The sequence below is a fragment of the Somniosus microcephalus genome, chromosome 7, assembly GCF_052327205.1.
Source record: "Somniosus microcephalus isolate GS21.2 chromosome 7, FLI_Smic_1.0, whole genome shotgun sequence".
NCBI lineage: Eukaryota > Metazoa > Chordata > Chondrichthyes > Squaliformes > Somniosidae > Somniosus > Somniosus microcephalus.
Window position 1 is genome coordinate 242256377 of NC_140993.1, and position 25959 is coordinate 242282335.

General features: G+C 41.4%; 1 protein-coding gene across 3 annotated transcripts in view; it reads right to left on the reverse strand.

Moving 5' to 3' along the window:
- Nucleotides 1–17843: 17843 nt before the first annotated feature.
- tmem65 (transmembrane protein 65) overlaps nucleotides 17844–25959 on the reverse strand; it is a 92011-nt gene continuing 83895 nt past the window's right edge. For 2 of the 3 annotated variants that reach the window (XM_085993524.1, XM_085993525.1), the window contains one exon: nucleotides 17844–21187. In XM_085993524.1, the coding sequence (XP_085849650.1) occupies nucleotides 21086–21187 (102 nt within the window). In that variant the 3' untranslated portion in view covers nucleotides 17844–21085. The remainder of the gene's footprint in view (nucleotides 21188–25959) is intronic. The other variant, XR_015079085.1, reaches the window with a different exon arrangement.

A 25959-nucleotide genomic window follows, 5' to 3' on the forward strand; every position in this document is an offset into this window, starting at 1 on the left:
TCTAGGGTCGCTGCGAGTGTGGAGTGAATGGAGGAGTCCAAAGCGAACATGAGCAGAGCCTTTGTGGAGTCATTGGCGCATGAACACATCAACACGGAAAGGATGGCTACCTCCGTGGAAAGGATTGCTACCATAGAGGAGAGGATGGCTACGGTCATGGAGGAGCTTAGTCGCCAGGGTATGGAAAACATGGTCATTGTTCAGAATAGAATGACATCTCTTGAGGAGCGATGGGCATCTAGTGAACAGAGAAACCAGACCTTCATGGAAGTCCTTCTGAGTAGGACTGCCATTGCAGATATGGGTCCCCATGGCCCCCCTGATGTGCAGCAAGGTGCTCTCCAGCCACTTCCAGGTGCTGGCCCCTTCTGTCCTGTGCAGCTTCAGGTGGGTGAGCAGCAGCCTGGTGCTCCTGCTGCTGCTGCTGTTGTTCCTGGTTCTGCTGCTGCCGCGGCTGGTGCGCGAGCTCCTCTAATGCCCAGATGGGAAGGAAATAAATGGCTCCCATGCTTCTGGTATATGCCTCCGTTGAGGAAGCGCTGAGTGAAGGTGGCGAGAGGGCTTTCCCAGGAGGTCACACTGGAGATGGGTGTGAGGCTCCAACCTTCCAGAGGTGTGGTTAAGCCTTCTAAAAGTTGCCCCAGACCGGAGACCACTAAGTCCTGTCACCTGCAAATCATGGCTGATCAAATCTCCTCTTTAATGGTTGACCTGCAGTTGATAGTCAGCAATCCAATAGTGCTCCCACCAGGTTTCACATTCGTGTTTCCCACCAGGCATGTTTTACATGGGAAAAGGGTTAAATTTACAAGGGCCTGTTAAAATAGGATTATAGAGGCCATTTAATGGTTATTAAGGGCCTTAAAGGCCAATCCGGTCTGTTGGATGCGGGATGGATTCGGGACCATCAGACACTCCTGAGTTAAAATTGCTCGGAGTCAGGAACCAGGCCCACCAGTTTTTGTGATTTTAACCCCCTGCACGCCTCCAAGCCCGACTCCATGGCTCAATGAAAATCGAGCCCTATCAATTAGGCTGGCTTCGAGCGGGGATCCTGTTGAATGAAAAGCACGCACGCTGTGAAGTCAGAACTCCCCCTCCCCTCGCCGCTGCTTGGAAATCTCGCCCCAGTAAAGATCGGGGCCAATGTATCTTTTTTTCTTGGCTCTTCCTCCCACTCATCTAGTTTTTTTTAAATTTCGACTCCCAAAGACCTATTACCCTGAACCTCAAAATAACAAACAGCATGCTTGCAATAAAGTGGCCGCTGGGATTCCCAGATGCACATCATCATCATCCATAGTTTTCTAGAATTCTTGCGGACTATCAGCCACTTTGCATCGTTACTTTTGTCTTGGAAATACTGTGGAAATATGAGTGGGGAGGGGGTAACTGACTTTGATATCCATTTTAATCTGGGATGATAACGTTGCATCATAAAGCAAAATCTTCTTTCATTATTACCAAGTTGCAGCTCCCAAAATCATATGTGGTCACAAATGGTCAAAATAACGTCTGGTTTATATATTGGAGAAGTTGCACATTTCCTGGAGGGTGTTTTGGAAGCATCACCATGCATATTTGTACAGTGGTTTTACATACTTTAGGATTAGGGCAGTTATGGGGAGGGTGGGCTTGCGGTCATATACAAGTGTCTTAAGGCATCCTACCTTTTCTAGGGATATTGTTGGGTTGGGTTATTTTTCTTCTGCTGCTGGGAGCAGCTGTTGGTTTGCTCCCATTGTCTATCTGTTACAAGCCTAGTCATTTGTCTACAAAAATGTGTTGTGCACTTGGAGAGAGAGATTTGTGTTTGAACCCCCAGGTAGGAGGTCCAGACTGCTTGGTGCTTTCCCAACTCTAGGTGGAACCTGTGCATCGTGCACTTTGACTGGCATGTATCTCACAAGTACTTACCCCACACTTGTGATGGGAGGAATAAGCCTCACCCATTTAGTTGTTAGTAATGAGTGTTGCACTAGTCTGTATTTTCATCTTGTGAACAGACCCTGTAGACAGCAAGTGTAAAAACTTTGAATTGTTTCTTCAATTTGCATTTTTAAAAATCCCGATCATTGCTTGAAAGATCAAATTGTCTGATTTGTCAATTTAAGTCTCCCATTCTGCCAGCTCATTTCACACCTAATCTAGAGCTGTCTTTTGTCTCCACTAGTCCTATCACCATCTCGTCTCATTTTGAATACCTCTTAATGTCTCTTCTCTTTTGTTCTCTCCCAGCCCGGCCTCAATCTATTTCATTCCCTGTGCCTCTTTAGTCTTGATAAAGGGTTTTGACCCGAAACGTTGACTCTAATTTCTCTCCACGGATGTTGCCTGGCCTGCTGAGTTTTTCCAGCATTTTCTGTTGTTATTTCGGATTTCCAGCATCTGCAGTATTTTGCTATCGTAAGTCGAAGCTTTGTTCCTTTGAGTGAAGAAACCTGCTTTGTTCCATTGTGAAGATTTGTTTTCTTAATGCACAAGTGTGAATTGTTTACTCAATATGTGCATGATGTACAGTTGAGTTTGTCCAAGAACCTCTCCAACGGGAAGGTAAAAATCTTGACTTTTGACACCCAAGGAGTTAACAGCAGGGATTGGGAAACAATGCAATTCTTTTGTATGTGGTTGTCTAAACCAAACCAGTGTTCTGAGAGTAGCGAGCTCAGACTGGGAGGTGGTTTGCAGTGGTGTTCCCCAAGGGTCAGTTTTGGGTCCATTACTCTTTTTAATAATTTTTATAAATGACCTATACTCAGGTGTAGGGAGCAGCATTATAAAGCTTGACATCGTAGTGGATAGTGATGAGGATAGTTGTAGACTTCAGGATGACTCTGACAGGATGGTGAAATGGGCAGAAGCCTGGTAGATGGAGTTCAATGAAGAGAAGTGTGAAGCGATGCACTTTGGGAGGACTAATATGGAAAGACAGCACAATTTTGAAAAATGCAGATGAGCAGAGAGACCTTGTGTTCCATATACACAAATCTTTAAAGGTGGCAGTGCAAGTTGATAAGGATGTAAAAAGCATATGGGTTACTTGGGTTTATAAATAGAGGCATAGAATATAAAAGCAAAAAGAGACCATGCTAGAACTTTATAAATCAGTGGTTAGGCCTCAGCTGGAGTATTGTGGACAATTCTGGGCACCACACTTCAGGAAAGATGTAAAGGCCTTAGGGTACAGAGGAGGGTTAGTAGGATGTCACCAGGGATGAGGGACTTCAGTTATGAGGAAAGGTTGGAAAGGTTAGGGCTGTTCTCCTTGGAACAGAGAAGGTTAAGAAGTGACCTAATAGAGGTTTTCAAGATGATGAAAGGTTTTGTAGAATAGATAGAGAAAAACTGGGTCAATAACCAGAGGTGATAGATTTAAAATCATTGGCAAAAGAACTAGACAGGAGAGGAGAAGAATTTTTTCACTCCGGGAGTTGTCAGGACCTGGAACGCTCTGCCTGAAAAGGTGGTGGAAACGTATTTCATAAATAATTTTAAAAGGGAGTTGGACAGGTACCTGAGGATGAGGAACTTACAGGGGTACGGACAAAAAGCGTGGGAGAGGGACGAAGCACAACTGCTCTTTCAAAAAGCCAACACAGGCACGACGGACCAAATGGCCTCCTTCTGTGCTGTAAGTTTCTATGATTATTATTTATGTGTAATTACCTGCAGCTGCTTTAGTTTGTAAACTCCTGGGCTGTGTGGCAACATCCACCATTTCAAGTACAATTTAGCAGTGTGGTATAAAACTATGTAAAATCACTGCAAGTGGAGTAATTGTTGGCCCTTTGATACACATCCCAGAGGACTGAGTATAGAATAGGCTCATCTCTGGCTTGTAGAGGCCAAGGCCCATTTTCCGGAACCATAGTTAAACTGTCAAGAGAGAAGTCAGTACCCAACATTCCTCAAAATTGGCAATCTCATGTTCAATTTTGACATTTATAAGATCTCCGAATAGTGTGTCCCTTCTTTATTTATTTTATATCAGTTCAGATCTGATGCATAGCAGATGTAATGCATACTCCCTAAAGCACATCAATGATGGAGTTAAAATTGTAGGGCCACTAACTCTTCCTACCTCAGCTGCAGCAATTTCTGCCCTCATGCTTATCTGCTCATGAAAGTACTTTTGCGTATTTAAGTTATATGTTACTTCATTCATATTCTAATGTCCATTCAGTCCCACAAGTGGAGAAACCAAGTCATCTTTCTGATTACAGAAGTGGTGGGGAAGGATTCAAGAGGGTGGAATAGATATTTACATGCCTGGGTTTTTGGAGGGGTTACAGCTAGTTGGTGGATTGATTGAAGCCCAGCAGATATTGTGTATCTAGATTTTCAAAAGACCTTTGAAAAGTGACACACAAAAAGCTGCTAAGTAAGAATGCATCTTGAAGGATTGACAGGCACATCTAAGATTGGATAGAGAATTTCATTTGCGTAGTCGGGAAGTAGTTATGAATGGTAGTAATCAAGCATGGGGGCTGGTCAGTGGTGGAGTCCTGCAGTCAACATCATGAGGTTTGTTGCTGTTCATCTTTATTAATCATTTTATAAGGGTATCAGAGGGACAGTTCACAAGTTTGCAGAAGTTAGATACGAGTGGGAGTTGAGATTTTAGATTTTTAAAAATAATCTTCAGGCAGAGTTAGACACACTAGGGGAATGGGCCTATATGTGACAGATGTCTTTCAATATAGACAAGTGCACCATGATGTATTCTGGGCTGGGGCAATTCCAGGCTTTTATAGACTATGAAGGGCTGCGTGTTCAAAGCTGCTGAGTGGGACAATGACCTGAGGGTTATGATTCATGAGTCATTGAAGATCCATGATCAATGGCACAATGCTGTTGCAAAAGCAAATAGTACAATTAGGTGTTAGGATGCACAGTAGGCCAATTAAATATAAAACTAGGAGGTACACTTTTTTGTACAAGGCTGCATGACATTTTAGTCCCCTCGCATGGTGGAGATATCAAAGTCCTGGAAAAGGTTCAGAAGAGGGCCACTAGGTTGATACCTAGTTATCAGGACAGGCTTAGAGTTGGAATGTTTTACTCTGGATGACAGGCAGCACAATGAACTGCTTGAATTATTCATTGGCCCAGAAATTCTGGTCTCCACGGGTGAGTACGCACGGGGTACTCACCCGTAGGCCCAATGGAAGTGCCGGTTTCCTGCATGCACTGCACATGCGCGGGAAACCAGCACTTCCGTTCCCCCTGAACGAAGGGGTTCAGAGGTGGAATGCATGCGCAGGAGAGGCTGCGCGTGCACATCGAACTTAGGTTTTTTTTTTAAAGGTTTTCCCGGGAGGGTAAGTCTGCAGAATTTACACACATAAAAAGCAAGCGCAAGGCCTGCTTTTTACAAGGTAAGTGGTGAATTAATTAAAATTAAAACATTTTTTCCACAGGTTTAGTATTTTTAAATACTTTAAAGCAAGGTAAGTTTATTTTTAGCCCCGTTAGAAAATCAAATTATTTTTTTCAAAAATTTAAATTATTGTTTAAAATAGTTATTTCATGTAATTTATAGTTTATTTAAAAAATGTCGTTTTTTATAAATTTATTTGAAGATTTAGTGATGTTTTGGGGCTGTATTATTTATAAGTTTTGACAGCTCTTCCTGTCAATCTTATGAATGGAGCATTCCCTGCTCTGATTGGCTCCCCATGGCCCATGTGATCCCAGGGGCCGCATCGAACTAACTGCACCCCTGGGATACGCAAGCACTGCGCGCCAGCAGCTGGAGCAGGCCCAGGATCGGAATTCCACGCGTGCCCACAGCTCCACGGCCGGCGCGCAAGCTAAGTGCAGATCAGGGGCTTGCACCCGCGGGAAGCTCCCGACCCGAATTTCTGGGCCAACTTCAATCTCAAATTCCTAGCATTTTTATTGCAACAAGTGAGTTAGACTTTGAGCAAAATATGATTATAATCTTTAAAAGAATGAAGTAATTAGTTTCTGTCTATGTAGATAGCTTATTTGAGCTAGATAAGTGGAGGAGCACTGGGGGCATCAGTACAAGCTGTGAAAACAGAGCCAGGTTAGGTGCCAGGAAATACTTCATTTTGCAAAGTCACTGTTCTCTGGAATAGGTGTCAGTACATGTGCCAAATGTGGATTCACTGCAGGTCTTAACATAAGAACATAAGAAATAGGAGCAGGAGTAGGCCATTCGGCCCTTGGAGCCTGCTCCGCCATTCAATGAGATCATGACTGATCTTCTGCCTCAACTCCATTCACCGGCTCTATCGCCATATCCCTTGATGCCTTTACTAATCAGAAATCTATCGACTTCTGTTTTGAATATACCCAATGACTGAGCCTCCACAGCCCTCTGGGGTAGAGAATTCCAAAGATTCACCACCCTCTGTGAAGAAATTTCTTCTCATCTCTGTCCTGAATGGCCTTCCTTTTATCCTGAGGCTGTGGCCCCTGGTTCTAGACTCCCCAGCCAAGGGAAACATTCTCCCGGCATCCATCCTATCAAGCCCTGTAATAATTTTGTATGCTTCAATGAGATCCCCTCTCATTCTTCTGAATTCAAGAGAATACAGGCCTAGTTTACTCAATCTCTTCTCATATGACAGTCCCGCCATCCCAGGAATCAATCTCGTGAACCTTTGTTGCACTCCCTCTATGGCAAGTATCTCCTTCCTTAGGTAAGGAAACCAAAATTGTACACAGTACTCCAGGTGTGGTCTCACCAAGGCCCTATATAATTGGAGTAAGACCTCTTTACTCCTGTACTCAAATCCTCTTGTAATGAAGGCCAGCATACCATTTGCCTTCCTAATGGCTTACTGCACCTGCACATTCAATTTCAGTGACTCGTGTACAAGGACACCCAGGTCCCTTTGAGCATCTGCATTCCCCAATCTTTCACCATTTAGGAAATACTCTGCCTTTCTGTTTTTTCTACCAAAGTGGATAACTTCACATTTATCCACATTATATTCCATCTGCCATGTTCTCACCCACTCATTGAGCCTGTCAAGATCCCCTTGAAGCCTCTTCACATCCTCTTCACAACTGAAATTGCCACCTAGTTTTGTATCATCAGCAAATTTGGAAATGTTACATTTAGTCCCCTCATCCAAATCATTTATAGATTGTGAATAGCTGGGGCCCAAGCACCAATCCTTGTGGTACCCCACTAGTCACAGACTGCCATCCTGAAAAAGACCCGTTTATCCCTACTCTTTGTTTTCTGTCTGTTAACCAATTCTCAATCCATGCTAGTATATTACCCCCAATTACATGTGCTCTAATTTTGTTCACCAACCTCTTGTGTGGGACCTTATCGAAGGCCTTCTGAAAATCCAGATACACCACATCTACCTGTTCCCCTTTGTCTATTCCACTAGTTACATCCTCAAAGAACTCCAATAGGTTTGTCAAACAGGATTTCCCCTTCATAAATCCATGTTGACTCTGCCCAATCTTATTAGTTTCTAAGTGCCCAGTTATTGCATCCTTCATAATAGATTCCAGCATTTTCCCCAACTACTGATGTGAGGCTAACAGGTCTGTAGTTCCCCATTTTCTCTCTCCCTCCTTTCTTAAATAGCGGGATTACATTTGCTATCCTCCAATCTGCAGGAACCATTCCAGAATCTATAGAATTTTGGAAGATGACAACCAATGCGTCCATTATCCCAATGGCCACCTCTTTCAAAACCCTAGGATGTAGGTCATCCAGTCCTTGGGATTTATCGACTTTTAGTCCCATTAATTTTGCTAGTACTGTTTTTTTTACTAATAATAATTTCTTTAAGTTCCTCACTCTCGCCACACCCTTGGTTTTCTCGTATTTCTGGGAGGTTTTTTGTGCCTTCCTCTGTGAAGACAGAAACAAAGTCTTCAAAGGGAACTGAACAAGTTTCTGTGAGTGGAAGACATTGGGCTATAGAAGGTAGGTGGGTTAAATGGGACTGGTGGTACCAATCGTTGTAGACTCCTGGATATTGTTTGATTGCCTTCAGGGGTTGGTCAGGATTTGCCCACAGTTTTATTTCTTAAGTTGACCTAAGGTTTTTTTTGCCTCCTTTTGTGTGACTTTAGGATTGATTGTGCATGTAGATTGCACAATATTGGGATTGGACAGATTAGATGGAATAGTTGGTATTTACTGTTCTTTTTCGTATGCTCGTAATTTATAGACAGCAAATTGACCGGGTCTTATTAATGGATGGTTAGAAATTGTAAATTTTCCCTTGGAAGGTTATTTCTTTCTATATCCCCAGATGTGATCTGCATTAAATTTTGGAATTCTTGGTTAAATCAATGACACTAGAATCCTTTTTATCGATACTTGCCTCTGCGTCAAAGTTAATCTTACTTTTCTAAATTATTTTACTTTCAGTGAACAAGGTAAGCACCAGCCAGTTGGACTCTTTTGATGCAAACAATAAACTGTAACTTAACAAAAACACATTAAATGAAACTCAACAACTTAATTTAAAATGTTGACCAGCCAGTTGTAAGTGACATGGGAGAATACATCAATATAGATGTTATAGCAGGGCACTTAGAAAAGTTCAAAATAATCAGGCAGAGTCAACATGGTTTTGTGCAAGGGAAATCATGTTTAACCATGGAGTTCTTTGAGGAAGTAGCATGTGCTGTGGATAAAGGGAACTGATGGATGTACTGTACTTAAGATTTCCAGAAGGCATTTGATAAGGTGCCACATCAAAAGCTTTTGCAGAAAATAAAAGCTCATGGTGTAGGGGGTAACATATTGGCATGGATAGAAGATTGGCTAGCTAACAGGAAACAGAGAGTAGGCTAAATGGGTCATTTTCTGATTGGCAAGTTGTAATGAGTGGTGTGCCACAGGGATCAGTGCTGGGGCCTCAACTTTTTACAATTTACATAAATGACTTGGATGAAGGGACCAAAGGTATGATTGCTAAATTTGCTGATGACACAAAGATAGAAACATAGAAACTAGGAGCAGGAGTAGGCCATTCGGCCCCTCGAGCCTGCCCCGCCATTCAACAAGATCATGGCTGATCATCCAAACCCTAGCACCCGGTCCCTACACCGACAGCCATCCCACCCAAGCCCTATCCCCGTAACCCCACATATTTAATCCCCCCTAACACTAAGGGCCAATTTTTATCATGGCCAATCAACCTAACCCGCACATCTTTGGACTGTGGGAGGAAACCCACGCAAACACGGGGAGAATGTGCAAACTCCACACAGACAGTCACCCGAGGCCGGATTTGAACCCGGGTCCCTGGCGCTGTGAGGCAACAGTGCTAACCACTATGCCACTGTGCTGCCCATAGGTAGGAAAGTAAATTGTGAAGAGGACATAAGGAGGCTACAAAGTGATATAGATAGGTTAAGTGAGTGGGCAAAGATCTGGCAAATGGAGTATAATGTGGGAAAATGTGAAGTTGTCCATTTTGGCAGGAAGAATAAAAAAGCATATTATCTAAATGGAGAGAGATTGCAGAGCTCTGAGATACAGAGGGATCTGGGTGTCCTAGTGCATGAATCGCAAAAGGTTACTATACAGGTACAGCAAGTAATTAGGAAAGCTAATAGAATGTTATTGTTTATTGCGAGGGGAATTTAATACAAAAGTAGGGAGGTTATGCTTCAGTTATACAGGGCATTGGTGAGACCACATCTGGAGTACTGTGTACAGTATTGGTCTCCTTATTTAAGGAAGGATGTAAATGCATTGGAAGCAGTTCAGAGAAGGATTACTAGACTAATACCTGGAATGGGCGGGTTGTCTTATGAGGAAAGGTTGGACAGGCTAGGCTTGTATCCGCTGGAGTTTAGAAGAGTAAGAAGTGACTTGATTGAAACATATAAGATCCTGAGGGGTCTGGACAGGGTGGATGTGGAGAGGATGTTTCCTCTTGTGAGAGAATCTAGAACTAGGGGTCACTGTTTAAAAATAAGGGGTCACCCATTTAAGACAGAGATGAGGAGAAATTTTTTCTCACAGAGGGTCGTGAGTCTTAGGAACACTCTTCCTCAGAGGGTGGTGGAAGCAGAGTCTTTGAATATTTTTACGGCAGAGGTAGATAGATTCTTGGTAAGTAAGGGGGTGAAAAGTTATCGGGGTTAGGCGGGAATGTGGAGTAATCGGATCTGCCATGAAGGGCCGAGTGGCCTACTCCTGCTCCTAATTCATATGTTATATCTAATTATATAGGACAAATGGCAGGATATGTTTGGCTACAAAATTACATTATCCACTGACTGACTGTAATAGGGTCTAATTAAAATTCTGTATCAAACATATCGCAAACCAATATTTCATCAAACACTACAGTATGAGACACAAGATTACAGGAAGGCTCATAGATTCCTCACAATCCAACAGGTCCAATTGTATTGGATTATAATATCTTATTAATAGGGGGAAAGTATCTATAGAAGAGACAGTAATGAGTTTTTCAGTACCCATACAGGCAGCACAATGAACTGCTTGAATTATTCAATACTTCAATCTCAAATCCCTAGTATTTTTATTGCAACAATTGAGGCAGAGAATGCAGTGCTTAACAAGGGATCAGGAGTTTCCTATATAGAAATTGTAAAGGATTCAAAGAGTACAAAGAAAACAATATGCACAGAGCAAAATTTAACATTCTTCTTCATTTGGTAAATACATGTAAATCAAAGCTGTACAATAAAATTGGAAGGAAACTCCAAATGAACTGACGCAAAAGTAAAGGCCAGGATGATGCCATCAGCAGGTGAGTGGCAATACATCATCAAGCCTTTTATTAAAGCACCCAGACTGCAGAAAAAAATCCTACAAATTCGCTGCGCAGTAACAAGGAGAGTTTGCCATTTAAAGTTTGAATATTGTTTCTGGGCATAAATAGAGGAAAAAATATTGAAACCACTTAGATTACCAGGAGCTGATCATGTGATATTAGGAGCACAGGAACAGGAGGAGGCCATTCAGACCATTGAACCAGTTCCGCCATTCAATTAGATCATGGCTGATCAGTACTTCAACTCCAAAAGGTAGTGAAAATCTGGAACTCTGTCCCCCTAAAAAGCTGTTGAGGCTAGGTCAACTGAAAATTTCAAAACTGAAATAGGTACCTTTTTGTTAGGTAAGGGTATTAAGGCATATGAAAGCTAACATTCCATTAGCCTTTTCAATTATTTTTTGTATCTGTCCACTAGCTTTTAGTGATTTCTGTACATAGACCCCTAAATCTCTCTGCTCCTCCACAGTTCCTAGCTTCTCACCATTTAGAAAATACTCTGATCTATCTTAGGTCCAAAGTGAATGACCTCACTCTTCCCCACATTGACCTCCATCTGCCACAGTTTTGTCCACTCACTTAATCCATCAATGTCCCTTTGCAAATTTCTGCTCCCATCTACATTATTTACTGTGCCACCTAACTTGGTGTCGTCAGCAAACTTGGATATGCGGCTTTCTATTCCTTCATCTAAGTTATTGATAAATATAGTGAAAAGCTGAGGCCCCAGTACAGATCACTGGGGAACACCACTAGTCACATCCTGCCAATTGGAGTACATACCCATTATCCCTACTCTTTGTCTCCTAGCTCCTAACCAATTCCCTACCCATGTCAATAGGTTGCCTTCAATTTCATGCACTTTCATTTTTGCTAACAGCCTCTTGTGTGGAGCCCTCTGGAAGTTCATATAAATAACATCCATAGACACGCCCTTATCGACCAAGTTATTAGCTTGCTCAAAAAGTTCAACCAGGTTAGTTAGACATGACTTACCCTTTACAATCCATGCTGGCTCTCTCTGATCAGTTCATGTTTGTCCAAGTGCTCTGTCACTGTCCCTAATAACAGATTCTTGTAACTTCCCCCCAACAGACATTAGACTAGTAGGCCTATAACTTGATTTGTGATTCATCCTTCTCCCTTTCAAGACCTAATATTGAATTCAATCATGCTATGGTCACAGTTCGCTAGGTGTTCCCTTAGCGTTAGATTGTTGATTAATTCTTGCTCATTACTCAACACTAAATCTAATATGGCCTGACTTTGTTAGTTCAAGAACATATGCTCCAGAAAAACTGTCTCAAATACATAAGAAATTTGCTGCCTTTAGGACTCACGCTGTTCTACTTCTCCCTGTCTATGTAAAAATTAATGTCTCCAATTATAAACACTCTGCTTTTGCAATAAGCTTCTCTGATCAGCATATTTATGCATCCCGTTACTTCAGCACTGCCATCAGGAGGCCTGTAGACAACTCCCACCAACCTCTTGCATCATTTTCTATTCCTCAATTTAACCCAGAGCGTTTCTATTGCCTGCTAACCCTTATTAATATCCCTTCTTTCTAATGCTGCAATAGTGCCCTGAGAACATGACATAAGAAATAGGAGCAGGAGTAGGCCATACGGCCCATCGAGCCTGTTCTGACATTCAATAAGATCATGGCTATTATGTGGCACCTTATCGAATGCCTTTTGGAAATCCAATATATTACATCCACCAGTTCCCCTTTATCTACCCTGCTAGTTAAATCCTCAAAGTCTAATAAATTTGTTAAACATGATTTTCCTTACATAAAACCATGTTGACTCTGCCTAATCATACTATAATTTTCTAAATGCCCTGTTACCACTTCCGTAATAATTGGTTCCAACATTTTCCCCGATGACTGATGTCAGGCTAACTGGCCTGTAGTTCAGCCTGTAGTTCCCTGCTTTCTCTCTCCCTCCTTTCTTGAATAGCAGGGTTACATTTGTTATCTCCCAATCTGCTGGGACCATTCTAGAATCTAGGGAATTTTGGAAGATCATAACCAATGCATCCACTATCTCTGCTGCCACCTCCTTTAGAACCCTAGGATGTAGGCCGTCAGGTCCTGGGGATTTGTCGGCTTTTAGTCCCATTAGTTTCTCAGGTACTTTTTCTCTACTGATTTTAATTACTTTAATTTCCTCACTCTCATTAGCCCCTTGGTTCCCCACCATTTCAGGAATGGTTTTTGCATCTTCTAATGTGAAGACAGCTACAAAGTATTTGTTTATAGAGTCTCTGCCATCTCCTTACTCCACATTATAATTTCTCCTGTCTCAGCATCCAAGAGACCAATGCCTACTTTTGCTACTCTCTTCCTTTTTAAATACTTGTAGAAGCTCTTACTGTTTTTATATTTCTTGCTAGTTTACTCATTATATTTTCTCCCTTTTTATCAATTTTTTGGTCATCCTTTGCTGGTTTCTAAAGCTCTCCCAATCCTCAGGCTTACTACTATTCTTCACATTAGAAGTCTCTTTTAATCTAATACTATCCTTAATTTCTTTAGTTAGCCACGGATGGATCACTTTTTCCGTGAAGTTTTTATTTCTCAATGGAATGTATATTTGTTGAGAACTTTGGAATATTTCCTTAAATGTTTGCCACTGCTTATCTACGATCATATCTTTTAATCTAATTTCCCAATCTACTTTAGCCAGCTCACCCCTCATCCCAATGTAATTGGCTTCATTTAAGTTTAAGACTCTAGTTTTGGTTTCAAGTATTCCACTCTCAAACCCAATGTGAAATTCTATCATTTTATGATCACTCTTCCCCAGAGGATTCTTTACTATGAGATTACTAATTAACCCTATCTCATTACACATTGCAAGGTCTAAAATAGCTTGTCCGCTAGTTGGTTTCATGGTGTATTGTTCTAGGAAACTATCTTGAATGCATTCCATGAACTCATTCTCCAGACAACCTTTGCCAATTTGATTTGACCAGTCTATATGAAAATTAAAGTCCCCCACAATTATTGCATTACCTTTGTTACAAGCTCCGATTATTTGTTGATTAGTAATCTATCCAATGGTATAGCTACTTTTCGGGGGCCTTTAAACTACTCCCACCAGTGTTTTCGGCCCCTTGTTATTTCTTATCTCCACCCATACTGATTCTACTTCCTGATCTTCCAAGCCAAGGTCCTTTCTCACTACTGTCCTTATGTCATTCTTTATCAGGGCTACCTCCACCCCACTTTCCATTCTGGAACCACGTCTCTGCAATGGTTATTAGATCAAACCCATTTATCTCTATTTGTGCCACTAATTCATCTATCTTATGAATGCTTCATGCATTCAGATAAAGAGCCTTTAATTTTAACTATTTACCATTATTCCCTGCTTTCACCTTATTCGCTGATGCACGATTACCGTTAAACTCTATCTCTTCCTGTCATACTCTGCTTATCTTTACCCAAATCACTACACTGCTCCACTGCCTTGATTTTTCTCTTCAGATTTCTAAATTTCCCCTCACCTGACTCCCTCCCTCCCCCTTTTTAGTTTAAAGCCCTATCTACAGCCCTAGTTATTCGGTTCACCAGGACACTGGTCGCCGCCCGGTTTAAGTAGAGACTGTCCCAACAGAACAGCTCCCTCTTTCCCTAGTACTGGTGCTAGTGCCCCATGAATCAAAACCCCTTCCTCCCACTACCTTTGAGCCACATATTTAACTCTCAGATCTGCTTGTCCCTGTGCCAATTTGCACGTGAGTCAGGTAACAATCCAGAAATTATTACCTTTGAAGTTCTGCTTTTTAATTTGGACCCTAGCTCCCCAAACTCATTCCTAATTCTATCTATGTCGTTGGTTCCTAAATGGATCACAACAACTGGATCCTCCCCCTCTCACTCCAAATTCTTCTCCAGCCACGAGGAGATATCCTTAACCCTGGCACCAGGCAGGTAACAGCCTTCAGAACTCCCAGTCGTGGCCGAGAGAACAGTATCTATCCCCGACTATACTGTCCTCTACCACTACAACATTCCTTTTTACTCCCCCCCCCCCCCCCCCCCACCCCCATGAATGTACCATGGCACTGTGGTCAGCTTGCTCATCCACCCTGCAGACACTGCCCTCATCGAAACAGGCAGCAAGAACCTCATACCTGTTGGACAAGGGCAAAGGCCGAGGCTCCTCCAACACAGCACCTGGGGTCCCCTTACTTGCCTGAGTCACAGTCACAACCTCCTGTCCCTGACCACTAACCAGACCTGTACCATTATGTAACCTAAGGGGTGTGACTGCCTCCTGGATCAGTGGCCGCGTAAGTCTCCTCCTCCCTGATGCCCCACAATTTCATTGAATTCTTCGAGGGGGTGACTAGGTGTGTGGATGAGGGCAGTGCAGTGGATGTGGTTTACATGGATTTCAGTAAGGCTTTCGATAAAGTCCCGCACAGGAGACTGGTCAAGAAGGTAAGAGCCCATAGCATCCAGGGTGCCTTGGCACATTGGATCCAAAACTGGCTTAGTGGCAGAAGGCAGAGGGTGATGGTCGAAGGTTGTTTTTGTGACTGGAAGCCTGTGTCCAGTGGGGTACCACAGGGATCGGTGCTGGGTCCCTTGCTATTTGTGGTCTACATTAATGATTTGGATGTGAATGTAAAAGGTATGATCAGCAAGTTCGCAGATGACACGAAAATTGGTGGGGTGGTAAATAGCAAGGAGGGTAGCCTCAATCTGCAGGACGATATAGATGGGTTGGTCAGATGGGCAGAACAGTGGCAAATGGAATTTAACCCTGAAAAGTGGGAGGTGATGCATTTTGGACAGACTAACAAGACAAGGGAATACACAATGAATGGTAAGACCCTAGGAAAGACAGAGGATCAGAGGGACCTTGGTGTGCATGTACATAGATCCCTGAAGGCAGCAGAACAGGTGGTTAAAAAGGCATATGGGATGCTTGCCTTCATTAGCCGAGGCATAGACTATAAGAGCAGGGAGGTTATGATGGAGCTGTACAAAACGCTGGTTAGGCCACAGCTGGAATACTGTGTGCAGTTCTGGTCGCCACACTATAGGAAGGATGTGATTGCTTTGGAGAGGGTGCAGAGGAGATTCACCAGGATGTTACCTGAGCTGGCGCACTTCAGCTATGAAGAAAGACTGGACAGGCTGGGGTTGTTTTCCTTGGAGCAGAGAAGGCTGAGGGGGGACGTGATTGAGGTGTACAAAATTATGAGGGGCATAGATAGGGTAGATAGAAAGGAACTTTTTCCCCTTAGTAGAGGGGTCAATAACAAGGGGGCATAGATTCAAGGTAAGGAGCAGGAGGTTTAGAGGCAATTTGAGGAAGAACTTTTTCACCCAGAGGGTGGTTGGAATCTGGAACTCACTGCCTGAAAGGGTGGTAGAGGCAGGAACCCTCACAACATTCAAGAAGCATTTGGATGAGCATTTTGAAATGCCATAGCATACAAGGCTACGGACCAAATGCTGGAAAATGGGATTAGATTAGACCGGGCTTGATGGGCGGCACGGACGCGATGGGCCGAAGGGCCTCTTTCTGTGCTGTATAACTCTAGGACGATGACTCTATGTCTGCACCTCAGACTCCAGCTCAACAACTCCGAGCTGAAGTTCCTTGAGATACAGACACTTGCTGCATATGTGGTTGTCCAGGATCGCGCTGCTCTCCATAATTAACTTAGCTTATAGTTTAGTTTTTAACTAATTACTTGATCTAGTTTAAGGTTATAGATAGATTAAATTAAATATTTACCTGTAACACAAAGCACAAGTATTGGAGGCAAAAAACAGCACCTCCTCCTTCTTCCTCTGCTCCAAATTCCCAACTTTAACACTCTGGAATCACTGCATTTAAGACCACTCTGTGCATCAGCAGATACTGGTTACTTTTATATTCCTTAGAGCCACACCCAGATTACAAGTACTGCCACAGCTTCCTGCTCACAGTAATTAGCACCTATTCAGGACAAAGACTTCCAGCTGATTGACAGTTAACTGCAACTAGTTTTTAAAGTTCTAAGTTAAATTCAAAATGTTAAACTAAATTTCACTTTTTACAGCTAGTTCTTAGCAGAGAATTCCCACTCTGCAAATTCTCAACTTTAACACTCTGTTTAAGCCCACTCTGTGCAGACCACTCTCTGCCTTTATCAATACTGATAAGTCACACAACACCAGGTTATAGTCCAACAGCTTTATTTGAAATCACAAGCTTTCAGAGCGCTGCTCCTTCGTCAGGACTTCACCTGACGAAGGAGCAGCGCTCCGAAAGCTTGTGATTTCAAATAAAGCTGTTGGACTATAACCTGGTGTTGTGTGACTTATCACATTTGTCCACCCCAGTCCAACACCGGCATCTCCACATCATTTATCAATACTGGTGCTCCTCCTTTTCCAATTTCCCTGTCCTTGCCAAAGACCTTATAATCTGGAATATTTATCTCCCAGTCATGCCCAATTTATATACAAGTTTCACTGCTGGCCATTGCATCATACCCTTTAAACTGAATTTCCAATTCTAATTTGCTTGTTTTATTCCTTATGCTGCATGCATTTATGTACAGAACTCTTAATTGGGCAATAGACACCACTGTGCCCATTTGCCCTGATGCCATTTTTCCTCACACTTTTTGAACTTACTTATTTTTCATCACTCCTGTTGTATTTTCAACTTATTTTTTCTGAACCTGAAGTATTATGAACTGGACTTTACTCTCACCCACTTTTCTTTAGGCTATTTTCACCTTTATTATTATTTCTGCCCGAGTCCCTCCCCTCCCCCTATTGGTTTAAAGTCCCATCTACAGCCCCATTTATCCTTTCAGATAGGACCTTGGCTCAACTGCAGCCAGTCCTAGTGGTACAGCTGCTTCCTGGCTCAGTGTCCCATGAAATGAAATCCCCTCTTTCAGCCACACATTAACTGGACATCAAATGCTTGGTAGTTGTATATGAGGGGGGTTTTTTTGTGGGTGGATGATGGAAAGAATGTCAAACTATATTCTCTTCATAGTATTGCAGATCATATATAAAGTTTTCAGTAAATAAAAGTTCAAGGTAAGCAGTAATCCTTAAATTAAAATGATCTTCCTCACACATTTATTTAAAACATCACAAAATATATACTTGTAGTATTTTAATATTGGTTACAAATTTATCATACAAATATGTTAAGTTGCAAACTACATGCCATTGTACTATTCTATTAATTAAACACAAAAACACTTGCATAAACACACACCAATTAACTTTATTAAAAACATGGCCAAGCAGATTACTGCAGTATTGAAGGTGGTATTTAAAAACCTGCAAACCTTAGCCTAGAAGTTCTAGAGTGAACTTTTATCAATAATCCTGATCAGCATTCAATAAGTTACTCAATCTACTCAAATTGTGCTTTTTCTTTCCTGAGGATTCAAATCTTATTTTTCCCATTTTTCTCCCAGGCCATCTACACCAACTGGTTAAAGGGAAGTGTGTGATCCAATGCTTCTAACCCAAAGAAATGTTCCATCGAGTTCATTTGAAAACTCAACCATGTTAGACAATCTTGGCTTTCAATTTACATTGGGAGATTGGTGCTGCACATAATGTGAAACAAGGCTGCTCATGTGTGAATTATATAAAACAGCCTTTCCTCTTCCTTTGCCTTCTGTTGATGTCAAGACAAAAAAAAAGCTTTTAAAAAAACTGACTGCATAAGCTTGATTTTAATGTTTTTAAAAGGTAATCAAAATACACCATTAGCAAGTGATTGCTGGAGAATGGAACACTGTTTAAATAGTTCTAGAGTCCCTTTTACTACTCAAACTAACATCCCACCAAACCTCAGAAGAACACGATTTAATTTCTTGCACCATTAATCAAACTCCACACAGGTAACTTTAGCATTAAAGACTGAATTCTTATTATTGGTCCCTCGGCATTATTTTGAGGTCTGAAGAGATTATCTAATTTCATTATTTTGCAGATATACATCAAGTTAGAGTCTTGTACTTTTAAAAGTACGAATGGTGAAAAAAAACTGCAGCAAATAACATGACGTGATTTGAATAATTCCTAGGTAATCAAATATTTTAGGATTATCTCTTTATAAAAAAAAAAAAATCTACATTTTATTTGTTTGTACACAGCGATTCTGCTCAAGAGTAACCACAACTGTAGACACTTTAATCATGGTTTCCACTCCAGGGCCATGAAGGTATCAATATCAAATTTATCTACAATATCTAATATGAATCATTTTTCTAAACTACCTCCCATTTACATGCACTAGTTTATTATTTGAAGGCTTATTAAGCTTTTGTCAGGCAAAAATGAGTCTTGAAACAAAAAACAAGCCAGCTCCAGTCAATTCCCAGAGATCCAAAGCATGCGAATCTACAAATCCTGGCACTTACACCAAATTATTATGTTTCCTATTTCTTACAGATTTAGTACTTGAACTCCAGACTCCTGTTCTGAGCAGAGAATAAACAGCACTGTTGGCCATCAGTGGCAATACTCTACATTAATCTAGCTCCTCATTGTGTAAAATTATTTTATCTGCTGTATGTAACATAAATTAGTGTCATCTAACATTTGGAGGTGATCAATGCAGGGCCATTAAGCATCAGATCGGTCGCCATCTGGCATCTTTGTGTAATTAGGACTGAAGAGACCACTGTTAAACTCGAGTTCACAACCTTCATCAATTCTTGTACTGTATCCAGTGTGGAAATATTCTTCAGTAAGTGGAATTAGAAACCTTATAGAACTTCTCTCTGATATTCTATACTGGCTAATTTCTATAAAAAGTGCAACACATCATTTGTACAATCTGGTTTATAACAATCTGGTGACAAATGGTTCATCTTGGTTTAATAGTTTGGATCCACTTTTTGTCACATTTAGTATTTTGTTCTGATGAAAGGTCATCGACCTGAAACGTTAACTGTTTCTCTCTCCACAGATGCTGCCTGACCGGTTGAGTGTTTCCCAGCATTTTCTGTTTTCATTTCAGATTTTTCAGCATCTGCAGTATTTTGCTTTTGCTATTATTTCAGGTGTCATATCCAGTACAAATCAGTCCAAGCATTTTAGTCAAGACAACATTATCCACTTTTCAAAAAGCCAGTTCAATGCACTGCAAGAATCAAATCATCTTTACTCATGGAACCATCACAAGCTTGAGGGAAATGACTTGATCCAGCTCACTTCTCACATACACACACACCCCATTTGTTTAATATAATTACAAAGACATCACATCATGTTTCCCCTCCCCAAAGAGACCCACATTTATATTTTGCTGCTGAACTAGCCCTAATAAAATCTCATCAGTTAAGTGTTTACTACTGCTGAAAATAGGGGAGGGGAAACCTCAACTTGCAAGGGCTCAAACACTCATTAAAAGATGGAAAATTTAAACAAAGATAAAAGATACTGGTTGTAACAAAATATTTTAAGTCTTCATATGCTTTATATCGGAATAAATGCAATGCAATTTAGATCCTATAATTAGCACCAAGTAAATCCTAAAGATATTAAGACCGGAGAGACATTTCTAACTGCCTTTAACAAGTCTTTTACAGCACTACGCTCATAAGCCAAGCATTGCCTGTAACTATTACCATTTACGAGTGATTAGTTCAAATGTGGCTCAAATATAAAGATCAAATGCACAAAAAAAAATAAACTATAATAACCAGTGTGCAAACACAGAAATGCAACTTTATACAATTTGTTCAGTCACACTTAAAAAATGCACACTGGTCTATTACCAAAACATAAGACTATATAAACAGAATTGCAGACAGCTTTGCAACATATAAAATGTAAATAATTTTTCAAAATAAGTAAATCATTTTCCATAATTTAGTATCACTTAACTTCTATGATTGATTTTACAATGACATGGTTTTACAATTACATCCTTAGGTAAAAATGTTAAACATTCACTACTTGACAAAATGTATTTATTTTCAAACAAATTATAATAGATCAAGGAAAACAAGGCAGTCTGACATGCAGTGAAACTGATTTTAAAGACCACTTAACCATACTTTTAGGGAGTGTGCGTGTGTTTGGTTTCTTTTCCAAACGTGTAATAGAACAGTACCATAAGGGGTCAATAGACAAGTTTCACTGTACTGAATTCATGAAAAATATATTCGAGTGTATCGATAGTTAATGTTAATATTCCACCACGTCCTGGTCTAGATTGCACTTCTGTCCGTCGAAAGACTTGAGTTATTTTTCCAGGATTACTTCACGGTGCGAACATTAGATTCAACGCTTGGTTAAATAGTTAATTCATTGGCACACTAGTTTAGTTCTTGGTTACTTCTAGCTTTTCTTCTTCTTCAGCTTTGAAGAAAAGTAGTGGAAACATTCCTAGGATGCAACCAATGGTCACACCTATAACCTTTCCCTAAGAGGAAAATAAAATTTAAGATTTTTTTTAAATAACCAATAGATTAGTCACTCCGAATGGATTAATTCACATCTCAAAAGGCAGATCATCACATAAGTGGGTTTAATCCCCAAATTAAACTAAGGTCACAGCTCTTTTAAGGTGATTTCGAACACCTGTAGGACATGTTTCCAGTAACTTGGTCCAAATTGTACATTTAACTCACCCAAGACCACACCTGCACAGTTATCCATGCTAAATTTTTTTAACCCTTTACCCTCAATTAGATACTTATTTGGAATGAGGCTTTTTTTCCCCCCATTGAATGAAGGGCAGAACTGATTAAGTTCTTTCCAAACTGCTAAGTAATAAAGCAACAACTTGAATTTATAGAGCACCCGATTGTCCTCAAAATGTCCTAAAGCACTACACAACCAATGAATGACTTCTGAAAAAGAGTCACTTTACTCCTCTACATTCTGGTCTAGATTGCATTTTTCTTCATTGAAGGCCCGCAGCTATTTTTCCAGGATTACTTCACGATGCAAACATCAGGCTCAACATTTATGCAGACAAACACAGCAAGGCCACACAAACAGTAAAGCAGTTAATTTGTTTTTAATGGAATCGGGTGAGGGACAAATGCCAGCATGGACAACAGGTGAATTCCTTTTCTTCAAACAGTGCGATAGGATCTTCCATGTCCACCTGAACCACAAGAGCAGGTAGGCAGGACCTCTTTTGCTGAAGCCAAAACGCGCCTTGGGACATTTAACTACTTTAAAGGCATTATATAGAAACATAGAAAAATAGGAGTAGACCATTCGACCCTTCGGGCCTGCTCCGCCATTCAATATGATCATGGCTGATCCTCTGTCTCAATACCATATTCCCGCTCTCTCCCCATACCCCTTGTCTAGAAACCTATCTATCTCCTTCTTAAATATATTCAGTGACTTGGCCTCCACAGCCTTCTGTGGTACAGATTTCCACAGGTTCACCACCCTCCGAGTGAAGAAATTTCTCCTCATCGCAGTCCTAAATGTCCTACCCCGTATCCTGAGACTGTGACCCCTCGTTCTAGACACCCCAGCCAGGGGAAACATCCTCCCTGCATCCAGTCTGTCTAGCCCTGTCAGAATTTTATACGTTTCAATGAGATCCCCTCTCATTCTTCTAAACTCTAGTGAATACAGGCCTAGTCGACCCAATCTCTCCTCACAAGACAGTCCTGCCATCCCAGGAATCAGTCTGGTGAACCTTTGCTGCACTCCCTCTATGGCAAGTATATCCTTTCTTAGGTAAGGAGACCAAAACTGCACAAGTTGTTGTTGTTGAATGTCTGATCCAAGACGACATCTCCAACAATGCAACACTCCCTCAGTACTGCACTGAAGTGTCGGCTTAGATCACGTGCTCTAGCTCTGCAGTGGATGTGAAGCCAGCAACGGAATCAATTTGACACTATCAAAACGCTGAAACCAAAAACCTATTTCCAAACTGTGATAAATGCATCAGAGCGCTGTAAGGATTGTTTTCCCCTGGTTTATAGTAATTATTACTTCAGATGCTGTTTAGCCAAACTGGCACTTGTCTGTATTCAGGAAGGAATTACTGGGCTAGCTAAATAGCTTTCAGATTTGTGTGTTTGTGTGCCATTGCCTGATTGAATCACCATTACCTGTCTTTCATCAACCAATGTTCCAAGGGATAAACACATTATTGGGACACTCAGACCTGATAAACACTTAGCATTCAGTCCTGGCTGAAGGGTAACAAATATTTGATTACAGCCTCTCAGGGTCCTGGCAAGGCAAGTTATTTAAATGAAGGTGATATCCCTTCCCAGGTGGGTTTCAAGTATGCAGACATTGACAGTCCAAATGCAAGTTCTCAAATATCTATTTTCTCTCCCTCGTCACCCCTTCCAGAAGATGGGAGAAAAACAGGTAAAATCCAAGACATTTAATCTGATTCCACCCTAATTTTAGCCAGTGGGCCAACAGAGGTACCCAGTGACATTCTGGGATAGTGAAACAGGGACAGTGGCCCCAAATTTATTTCGATATCAGCACAAGTGGGGAACATAATTGGACCAATTTCATTAAAGGTAAGCAAGTCTAAGAACAGGTAGTTGAATCTCAAGTTTATGTTTAGACAGCATGCCAAATGCACTAGATAGAAATCCTCCACAATGCAAACTAGTCTGGAGTACGTAAATAGCACAGGGATCCCTAAACTTCTCATCTGATATGCCTGACTTGTCTACAGCCAGGTTTGTCTACTGACCATCAGCGCACCTAGCGGAGAGCTTTACTATTCTAAAAAACCATCAGAAAATTAGGCAGACACTTTGGTGCAGTACTGAGGGAGTGCTGGATTGTTCAACAGAGTCCTTGCCCACCTGCACACTTGTTTTTTTGAAGTAGAGCAGGAAGTTCTCCTACTGTCTTGGCCAACATTCATCCCTTAACCACCATCACCAAAATAAAAGTAATTGGCTATTCATCTCATTGCTGTTTATTGGACCTAGCTGTACGAAAAGTCAGCCATATTTGCATACAGAAGTCATTCACTGTAAAGCATGTTGAGACATTCTGAATATGTGAAAGATGCTATACAAATGAAAGTTCTTTCTTGAAAACGGTTTAATTTCTCCCAACTAAGATACCCTTCGGTGATATTTCCAAGTTAATTTCTCTTTGGTCATCCTTTATATTCTAGTGAAATTTGCCTTTAAGTCATCATTTTGCCTTGTCCTAGTCCTTTCTGGTGCTAATTACCAGATAATCTGGAATGTAATCATGGTTCTAGCCCCCAAATTCTCCACTAGTTCTATATTGTTAATGTTATCCTGGTCACTTGCAAGAACTAGATCTACACATGAATTGCCCCAGTAAGTTTCTCAGCGTATCGAAAGAAATCCAGTACTGCATTCAGGTACAGGCCTTTGATTGCATTCATTACTTTTCTCTAGGGTTGGAACAATCTCCCAGAGAAGGCAATTGATCGAGTCAAGTGGCACCTTTAAAAATGGGGCTGCAACGATTCTGTGCAGAAGCACGATTGGGGATTAGAGATATTTAAAACTACTCGTTTTTTCCCCCTCGGGTGAAGAAAATTAGTTTTCCCTAAAATAGGGGAACAAGGAATGGTGTGGGAGGAAGCCCTGATAAAATCAGATGTGGACATTGGATGGAGTGGTTTTGATGGGCTGAATGGCCTTTGCTCACTTTGGATTTTCTTACATTCTTATTGCAGAGACTAAAATGTGTTTACTCTGTTGTACCTTGCTTTCTGGTAGTGGGGAAAATGCTAGAGTCCATTATAAAAGATGTAATAGCAGAGCACTTGGAAAACAGTGACAGGATCAGACAAAGTCAACATGGATTTACAAAAGGCAAATCATGCTTGACTAATCTTCTGGAATTTTTTGAGGATGTAACTGGTAGAATAGATAAGGGAGAACCAGTGGATGTGGTGTATTTGGACTTTCAGAAGGCTTTCGATAAGGTCCCGCATAAGAGACTAGCGTGCAAAGTTAAAGCACATGGGATTGGGGGTAAGGTACTGACTTGGATAGAAAACTGGTTGGCAGACAGGAAGCAAAGAGTTGGAATAAACGGGTCTTTTTCCGAGTGGAAGGCAGTGACTAGTGGGGTATCGCAGGGATCGGTGCTAGGACCCCAGTTATTCACAATATATATTAATGATCTAGACGAGGGAACTAAATGTAACATCTCCAAGTTTGCAGATGACACAAAGCTGGGTGGGCGTGTGTACTGTGAGGAGGATGTAGAGAAACTCCAGTACGATTTGGACAGGTTGGGTGATTGGGCAGATGCAGTATAATGTGGATAAATGTGAGGTTATCCACTTTGGTGGCAAAAACAGGAAGGCAGATTATCTGAACGGCAGTAGATTGGGAAAAGGGGAAGTGCAACGAGACCTGGGTGTCCTTGTGCACCAGTCGCTGAAGGTAAGCATGCAGGTGCAGCAGGCGGTTAAGGCGGCAAATGGTATGCTGGCCTTCATTGCGAGAGGATTCGAGTACAGGAACAAGGATGTCTTGCTGCAGTTGTACAGGGCCTTGGTGAGACCACACCTTGAGTACTGTGTGCAGTTTTGGTCGCCTTATCCGAGGAAGGATGTTCTTGCCATGGAGGGAGTGCAGCGAAGATTCACCAGACTGATACTTGGGATGGCAGGAATGATGTATGAGGAGAGATTGGGTCGATTGGGCTTATATTCGGTGGAGTTTAGAAGAATAAGAGGGGATCTCATTGAAACTTATAAAATTCTAACAGGACTAGACAGACTAGATGCAGGAAGGCTGTTCCTGATGGCGGGGGAGTCCAGAACTAGGGGTCACAGTCTAAGGATAAGGGGTAAGCCATTTAGGACAGAGATGAGGAGGAATTTCTTCACCCAGAGAGTGGTGAACCTCTACCACAGTAGGCAGTTGAGGCCAATTCATTAAATATATTCAAGAAGGAGTTAGATATATTTCTTAAGGCTAAGGGGATCAAGGGATATGGGGAGAAAGCAGGGACAGGGTACTGAATTTGGATGATCAGCCATGATCGCATTGAATGGCGGAGCAGGCTCGAGGGGTCGAATGGCCTACTCCTGCTCCTATCTTGTATGTTTCTATTATTCCTACCTCCCTTTTTGGCAAACCTCCAAGTTTACTATCCCATAGTCAAACTCCTAACCTCTCCCAATCTCTAGCTTACATCTTGCATTTATTCTTTGCCATTGAAAAACGGCAAGACACTTTACAGAAGCGT